This window comes from Physeter macrocephalus, chromosome 21 (genome assembly GCF_002837175.3).
Source record: "Physeter macrocephalus isolate SW-GA chromosome 21, ASM283717v5, whole genome shotgun sequence".
Taxonomy (NCBI): Eukaryota; Metazoa; Chordata; class Mammalia; order Artiodactyla; family Physeteridae; genus Physeter; species Physeter macrocephalus.
The window spans coordinates 49,107,472-49,116,364 of record NC_041234.1 but is presented as its reverse complement, the minus strand read 5'-3'; the positions used below and the strand labels follow the sequence as shown (position 1 = coordinate 49,116,364).

At 38.4% G+C, this 8,893-nt stretch overlaps 1 protein-coding gene across 5 annotated transcripts in view; it reads right to left on the bottom strand.

Annotated features, from left to right (window-relative positions):
* Nucleotides 1-98: 98 nt before the first annotated feature.
* Nucleotides 99-8,893, bottom strand: part of OGT (O-linked N-acetylglucosamine (GlcNAc) transferase) — a 94,373-nt gene continuing 85,578 nt past the window's right edge. For 4 of the 5 annotated variants that reach the window (XM_055081572.1, XM_024131034.3, XM_055081573.1 and 1 more), the window contains 4 exons: nucleotides 8,298-8,450; nucleotides 6,163-6,415; nucleotides 5,816-5,939; nucleotides 99-1,129 (listed from right to left, as the gene is read on the bottom strand). In XM_055081572.1, coding sequence (XP_054937547.1) covers nucleotides 955-1,129; nucleotides 5,816-5,939; nucleotides 6,163-6,415; nucleotides 8,298-8,450 — 705 coding nt within the window. In that variant the 3' untranslated portion in view covers nucleotides 99-954. Of the gene's footprint in view, nucleotides 1,130-5,815; nucleotides 5,940-6,162; nucleotides 6,416-8,297; nucleotides 8,451-8,893 lie in introns of those variants that run through there. The other variant, XM_055081574.1, reaches the window with a different exon arrangement.

Here is an 8,893-nt window from a genome sequence, read left to right as displayed (position 1 = left end):
TTTAGAAATGAAAGTAAAAATCTTATCACACACTATCATTTTTAGAAGCAGCATAAAGGGGCAGTCAACGGTAAAACACTGGTGAAATAGGTCAAAACTCTAGGCCAAAAATCCATTATTATTATCATCAGTGACAGTACCACAACTGTGCCCTTCATAATTAATCATCACTCCTAAGAATCTTCATTTGGCACCAGATGATGTGTTTAAGAGAAACACTCTGGGAGGTTTTGAATCAGACTTGGTTTTTTGTTAGCCAAGTTACAGGAGAATTCTTAAAGTGGGGGGAAGGGAAGAAGGAAACGGACCAGAAAAAGAATTTAAGCCATCATCTAGAAACCAGCAGAGCACTGATAGTTCCAAACATTATGTCAGACACTAAAATGACTGATATCGGCTCAAGTGGTTGATAAAACCTATAAAAAGGCTACACCAGCAAAGTCCCCATTTATCTGTAGAGTTCAGAAACTAAAACAAGGAATATTTTAGCTTAAAACCTTATCGCAAGAGAATCATATACACTTCACATGAATAAAAATACCTGAAACCAAACATTTTTAAGAGCTCCAATACCTAAAGTATAAAGAAAAAAATTAATTCAGAAGACTCAATCAGTCCATGATAATCACAAAATGGCTGGGCAATCTCTATCTCCCTTCCACACTTACCATCCATCCCATGGAAGACCAAGGGAGATGAGACCTTCCAGACTTATGCAACACCTGGCTGCTGCAAAATCCTCTGGAGACTCCTTGTGGAACAGCAGCTTCGCATCTCTTGTGTCTCTCCCTATCATGATCATGCAGGAAGCAAGCCTGGCTGTGCTATTTCTTATCATTGTCTGTCACGCATGTGCAACGTGATATTGTACAGATAAGTAAAAAGTAGTTCCCTTTCCCCCAGAAGGTTGAGGCTCAGGTACAGGGGTAATTCTCCTGTGCACAAAGTCATTATTTAGGCCGACTCAGTGACTTCAACAGGCTTAATCATGTGATCAGGTTTGTTGCCAGCTGCATAATGCTCCCACATCTGTAGATAGAGCCGCTCTAGTTCCATTGTGTATTGTTTGGTGTTGAACAGAGGGCTAGATATTCTCTGCTTCCAGACTTTGCCACGAATTTTCTTCAGGCTGAATAATAAAAAGAGATCCAAGTTTACAAATCAGAGCAGAAATTCAGAACTAGCCCCCATAAACACCTAGACACCTGTATGGTAAATTACATGACCAAATTTTCTCTTCTGATTGGCCCTCCCTTACCTCAATGCTAAAAAAGTGAAAGGTCACAGCTAACAAAATGTTAAACACTTAAAATGGAGTTCACCTCCATGTCCCCTGAAAAGACTGCTCTTTCCTAAATAAGCATATCCAAGAGACACCATGCATTCTCCACTTCATCTTATTTCTACCTTTAAAATAAAAATAAGACTTGTCAATGACACGTCTATTCCTAAGTACTACTGGTTAGAACGTAAACTGTTTACCCTTTTAATATGCAACTTAGCAATGTGTCTATTAGAACTATAAATGTTCATAACCCTATGACCTATCAATAACACTTTTAAATCGATTCAACAGAAATAATCAGAGATGCAGACATACCTGACCATGCAAAGATGTTCACTGAAGCATCATTTACAATAGCTAAGGCACAAACATAAGATGGAAGTATTCATTTTATGAATGTTTTAATGAAATAGGAAAACACTCAAGGGGAAAAGATGCACTACATCTACTGCTTTAATTTTCCCCTTGTACATGAACTGAGTTGGTTTATTTAGATATAAAAAAAAAGTGTTCCTAATATCACCAAGACTATGGTTCTGTTCAGAAACAGGAAAAAAAAGCAATCAATTCTTCTGAGGAAAGAGGATAGAATTCTCTCTCTCCTCCTGTTGTGAATATATCATTTGTCATGAGACTATTATTATACAGAGAGAGTTATTACTTTAGAGCCAGAAGCTGGAATACTCTTGTGCATTTTTAAAAACAATTAATAAAAGGGTTATTTTAATGTTTTTTTGTGCCAGAACTAGTAAAACAGCTATGCATATCTGTTGGCCTCAACCCAACCATGACCATATTAATGTTATCTTCCAAATAAAAATACCTTTGTGTTTTTTTTAAAGTTCTGTATGTCGGCTTCCCTGGTGGTGCAGTGGTTAAGAATCCGCCTGCCAATGCAGGGGACATGGGTTCGAGCCCTGGTCCGGGAAGATCCCACATGCTGCGGAGCAACTAAGCCCGTGTGCCACAACTACTGAGCCTGTGCTCCAGGGCCTACGAGCCACAACTACTGAGCCCGCGTGCCACAACTACTGAAGCCCGTGCGCCTAGAGCCCGTGCTCCGCAACAAGAGAAGCCACCGTAATGAGGAGCCCACGCACCGCAACGAAGAGTAGCCCCCACTCGCCGCAACTAAAGAAAGCCCGCGTGCAGCAATGAAGACCCAAAGTGGCCAAAAATAAATAAATAAATAAATAAAATAAATTTAAAAGTAAATAAATAAAGTTCTGTACGTCAACAGAATGGTTAAACTGTGGTGCATCCATACACTGAAATACTACTCAGCAATAAAAGGGAATGAACTACTGATACGAGCCAACAACATGGATGAATCTCAAAACATTATCCTGAGTGAAAGAAGCCTTCAGAGTACATGCTGTATGATTCCATTTGTATAAGGTTCTAGAAAGGCAAGACTAAATAAATTATGGAGGAAAAAAAATTCAGAACAGTGGTTGTCTCTGAGGGCTGGTGAGGAGGACCAACTGAGAAGGGGTGTGAAGGAACTTTCTGGAGTGATGGTAATGTTCTACATGCTGTTGGAGGCCTGGGTTATAAAGGTATTTCTCAAAACTCACTTAAGATTTGTGTATTCCAGTTTGGGATTAGCAGGTACAAACTACTGTAGATAAAGTAAACAACAAGGTCCTACTGTACAGCACAGAGAACTATATTCAATATCCTATAATAAACCATAATGGAAAATAATATGAAAAAGAATATACACATGTATATAATATATATATATAACTGAATCAACTTTGCTGTACACCAGAAACAACACTGTAAATCAACTATACTTCAACTAAAAAAGTAAAATTAAATTAATTTTTAAAAAGATTTGTGTATACACTATATGTAAATTCTGCCTCAAAAGACAAAAGAAACAAGTATTAAACTCTAGTTAATGATGGCCATTCTGAAGTATTTAGGGAGAAGAATACTGATATCTGCAATTTACTTCAAATAAGATGGATTTCTAAATGGATACAGGAATAAACAGATGGAATAAGTGTGATAAAAGTACAGTAAAATTATAAGTGGCGGAAGCTAGGTGTTAGGTATATAAGTGTTTATTATAAAATTGAACTTTTTCATAACAAAATGTTGGGAAAAAGTATTGTATGAAATCAACTAAGTTCCAAAAAAGTACACTAAATTATTTACTGTAGTTACCTCTGGGATGATGGACATGAATCTTAATTTTTTAATGCCTGGGCTCAAAGTTTTCACTAGTTTTTCTTAGCTGTATATGATGTTCAGGAGAGAAAATTTTGAAAATGATAAATAAATACTTAACATACATCTGTTGAATGCTTACTATGTACCAAGAACTGTTGTTAAGTGCTTCACGTGGAACACTTTTTTCTTTTTTTAAACATCTTTATTGGAGTATAATTGCTTTACAATGTTGTGTTAGTTTCTGCTGTATAACAAAGTGAATCAGCTATATGTATACATATATCCCCATATCCCCTCCCTCTTGCGTTTCCCTTCCACCCTCCCTATCCCACCCCTCTAGGTGGTCACAAAGCAACGAGCTGATCTCCCCCTGTGCTATGTGGCTGCTTCCCACTAGCTATCTATCTTACATTTGGTAGTGTATCTATGTCAATGCTACTCTCTCACTTCATCCCAGCTTACCCTTCCTTCCCCCTCCCCGTGTCCTCAAGTCCACTCTACGTCTGCATCTTTATTCCTGTCCTGTCCCCTAGGTTCTTCAGAACCTTTTTTTTTTTTAGATTCCATATGTGGGTTAGCATACGGTATTTTTTTTTCTCTTTCTGACTTCACTCTGTATGACAGTCTCTAGGTCCATCCACCTCACTACAAATAACTCAATTCTGTTTCTTTTCATGGCTGAGTAATATTCCATTGTATATACGTGCCACATCTTCTTTACCCATTCATCTGTTGATGGACACTTAGGTTGCTTCCATGTCCTGGCTATTGTACATAGAGCTGCAGTGAACATTGTGGTACATGTCTCTTTTTGAATTATGGTTTTCTCAGGGTATATGCCCAGGAGTGGGATTGCTGGGTCATATGGTAGTTCTAATTTTAGTTTTTTAAGGAACCACCATACTGTTCTCCATAGTGGCTGTATCAATTTACATTCCCACCAACAGTGCAAGAGGGTTCCCTTCTGTCCACACCCTCTCCAGCATTTAATGTTTGTAGATTTTTTGATGATGGCCATTCTGACCGGGAACACTTTTTTTTAATCCTCACATCTCTGCAAGGTAGGTACTATCATTCATTCCCATTCTGCAGATGGAAAAACCAAGGCACATAGAGACTAACTTGTCCAAAGTCACAAAGCTTGTGAGAGAGCCTGGATTCAAACCCAGGAAGTCTGACTCAAAGAGGGTGCTTCTTTAAACTTCTACATAATATGCTACTTGTCAGAAAACACAAAGAAAAAAAAAATCACACATAATACCCAAAGAAAAATCTCATTTAAGAGATAAACACTATTTTATTATATGGATAAAGCATCATTTATCTAAGCATCATCTCTCTAATTCCCACCCATTTGGGGGCATTTAAGTCGTGTCCAAATATTATTACAAGGATATTCTTAGGTTCAAAGGTCTAGCTTTTTTTTTTTTTCCTTAGGGCTCTGAAAAGACTACCAATTTACTCACCAATGTATGAAAAGGTCAGCACCTCAATGCTCCCTCATCATTGGTATCGTATTAAAAATCTTTTATTTTATAGGTAAATAATGGGTATACCTCAATGTTATTTTAATTTATTTCTACTAGGGAATTCCCTGGTGGTCCAGTGGTTAGGACTCCACGCTTTCACTGCCGAGGGCGTGGGTTCAATCCCTGATCAGGGAACTAAAATCCCACAGGGCACGTGGCAAGGCCAATATATTAAAAAATAAATATTTATTTCTACTACAGAGGTTGAACTTTCTTGTTAACCATTTGTATTTCTAGTTTAGTCAGTTGTCATTTCTTTGCTTACTTTCCTGTTAAGGGATTTAAAATGTAAATATTCTTCAGTCTTTATATAGCCAGGCTATTAATATTTGACATTAAGGAACAGATTTTTTTCCCCTCTTGTTTGCCTTTTAATTTTCTTTTTTTTATTGAAGTATAGCTAGTTTACATCTTTTAATTCTCTTGACTTACTTTTATTCAGCCATTTACTCTTTACATAGTGAAACCTAATGATCACTTCATTTATGAAAATTTAAAAAGTTCTTCTCAGGACTCCCCTGGCGGTCCAGTGGTTAAGACTCCATGCTTCCACTGCAGGGAGCACAGGTTCAATCCCTGGCCGGGGAAGTAAGATCCCGCATGCCGTGTGGCGCGGCCATAAAAATAAATAACAAGTTAAATTAAATTAAAAAATAAAATAATAAAAAGTCCTTCTCCCATCCAGAGAGCATACAACTAATTCATTTATTTTATATTACCCTTATTTTATGATTTCACTTCATAACACCTATATTCTCTCTAAATTTTTTGTGTTTCCTTCACCTCACCATATAATTTGTTCATGGAAAAGTTTACTTACTATTCTAGATCAGTTCCCAGTTTCACAGCTATGTCTTCATATTCTTGTCTATTTTTAACAATAAGCTCAAGACAGCCTAAACAAGTCAGCTGGGAAGCTGCAACTCGGGAAGCAAGAGTCTCTCCTGCAATAAGAAAGATAACAACTGCACATCTGAGAATGCAAATAGCACACAGTTATTAATGTTATTTATGTTAAATATCCACACGATGCAGATGAGGAGTGTTCAGACTTGAACAAGTCTCATTTTCTATCATCTTGCCCTAAATGTTGCTTCTAGTACATATGATTTCACCTGGAAGTGTCTCTCCCAAGGAGATTTTTAAAAGAACAAGGAAGCAACTCACCTGGCATAGTCACCATGGGTGTCCCTGCCCAAAGGACATCCATCCCTGTGGTGTGTCCATTACAGAGTGGAGTGTCCAAGCAGACATCAGCCAGCTGGCCTCTCCGAACATGTTCCTCTTTAGGAGCAACAGGTGAAAAAATGATACGGTTCTGGGGAAGGCCCATATTTTGTGCGTACTGTTGAATATTAGGTTCTCCTACTGCTGGAAAACGCAACAGCCACAGTACACTATTGGGAACACGCTTCAGAATCTAAAATAGGGAAAACAAGAGCAAGTATTAATAGCAGCTCTGCCCTTCTCAAGAAAGGCTCCCATAAATGTCTAGTAATTCTACCATACTCTCTTTTCACCCAGATAGCAGCCTACCGTGAACTTAAGTCTTTCATTCACATAGATGAATTAGATCAACTGAATTATAGGTTCCTGTTCTGCTTAGCTGTCCCCAAAGACAGTTCAAAGAAAGAGGAGATTGATGCAAGACACAAAACAAGTTACTAATTGGCTAAATCTGAGGCAGCTATGTCCTGTGGGAATTGATACTAGGAGTGGTTTTTGTCCATGAGATAGGAATTTTCCATTTCAAATTTTAAATCCCCCACCATGGTACAACAAATAAAGTTAGTTCACACTTGCCAAACTTTATGTGCCTAATCTAGATCAGGGGTCAGCAGACATTTTCTGTAAAGGACCAGAGAGCAAATACTTTTGCCTTTGATGCCAACATGGACTGTGTCGTAACTATTCAATTCTGCCCTTGTCGCTGGAAAGTAGCCATAGACAATATGTAAGTAAGTAGGCATGGCTGTGTGTCAATAAAATTTTATCTACAAAAACAAGCAGTTGGGACTTCCCTGGTGGTCCAGTGGTTAGGACTCCGTGCTTCCACTGCAGGGGGCTCAGGTTCGATCCCTGGTCAGGGAACTAAGATTCCGCATGCCACACTGCCAAAATAAAAAAACAAACAAAAAAACAAGCAGTGGACTGGATTTGGCTCATTGGCCATAGTTTGCCAACCCGATTTAGACCTACATCTACTCAACGTATCATACAAGTTCACCATCCCGTCTCTGAAAGCCATGAGAACAGATGGATTTCAGAATTTAGAATATTTCAGATTTTTAAAAAGTAGTACAGTATATGTAAATTAAAATTACATAACACTCTCAGCGGCAACTCCCTGCAAACCAACATATTAGTATCTCTGCATCAAGATGTAGGAATATTCATACTAAATGGAATAAATAAAGAACCATAAATAGCCTAACATCAGTTCAGGCAGTGTGGCTGCCAACCAAATAAATTTACCACAAACTTATGAAGATGCTTTTGATTTTCAGGTTTTTTGAAATGAGGAAGTGAAGATTCAGGGATAGTAAACCAGTACTCATCTGCTTCCTCTTCTCCACCCTCCCTCCTCCTTTAAAAAGAGAAAACAGACCAAAAAACCCAGATATTAATCAGAAAAAAAGTCAACCAAGAATTATCTCCATTTTACCTCTATGGAAAAAGAGGCAGATATGGATCGCAAAGTTTAGAACCTTCAGAGGTCCTGCTTATGCAAACTGGTATGATGAAATGACTGAGAAGTAATGGCATAAGCCAATTCCTTCCTGGTTCTAACTCTACAATATTGCAAGAATGATGTAAAATGTGGATGAGTATACATAACAGCTTTGCTATCAGCTTAGACCATGGGTTGGCAAACTATAGCCTATGAGCCAAATCTGGCATATTGCCTGTTTTTGTAAATAAAAACTTATTGGAACATACCTATACTCATTCACTTATATAACGAGTATGGTGTTTTCTTGCTACAAAGGCAGAATTGAGTAGGTGTGACAGAGAATATGGACTGCAAAACCAAAAATATTTACCACCTGGCCTTTTAAGAAAAAGTTTGCTGATCCCTGCGTTTGAACACATAAATTTTAAAAGTTCATAATATGATATTTAGACACTTGAAGGACAAATCAAAAATTGCTGAAATCTACAGCTCTTTTGAAGACTATCACAATAATCTAGCACAATAGCTCCTGAATGGGAGGATGGGAGGGCAGCCTCAGCAAGACGACCTATATACAGAATCTTTACTAGAATCTCTAGACATTAATAATGAATCTACACACACTCACATTTGCCCACATCTGCAAAGTAGATGGGTCAATTTTATATAACTGATTAAAGTTACAGTACACAATGGCATCTTCCGGTAACCCGTACTGAGAACGTGTGGTTACAATAATGGTACGGGGAACCTCCTCTCCAGTGGCAGCCTTATTGTTGATCTAGAACAAGAAAAAATATATGATTATATTTAAAGTAAACATGGTCCGATATTTTTCTTTTCAATATTTGGTTATTTATTTATTTGGCTGCTTCAGGTCTTAGTTGCGGCACACAGGATCTTCGTTGCACCATTGCAGCATGCGGGGTCTTTAGTTGCGGCATGCGGGGTCTTTAGTTGCGGCATGCGGGATCTAGTTCCCTGACCAGGGATCGAACCCAGGTCCCCTGCATTGGGAGCGCAAAGTCTTTTTTTTTTTTTTTTTTTTTTAATTTATTTTTGGCTGTGTTGGGTCTTTGCTGCTGCACGCGGGCTTTCTCTAGTTGCGGCGAGCGGGGGCTACTCTTCGTTGCAGTGCGCATGCTTCTCATTGCAGTGGCTTCTCTTGTTGCAGAGCACGGGCTCTAGGCACACGGGCTTCAGTAGTTGTGGCACGTGGGCTCA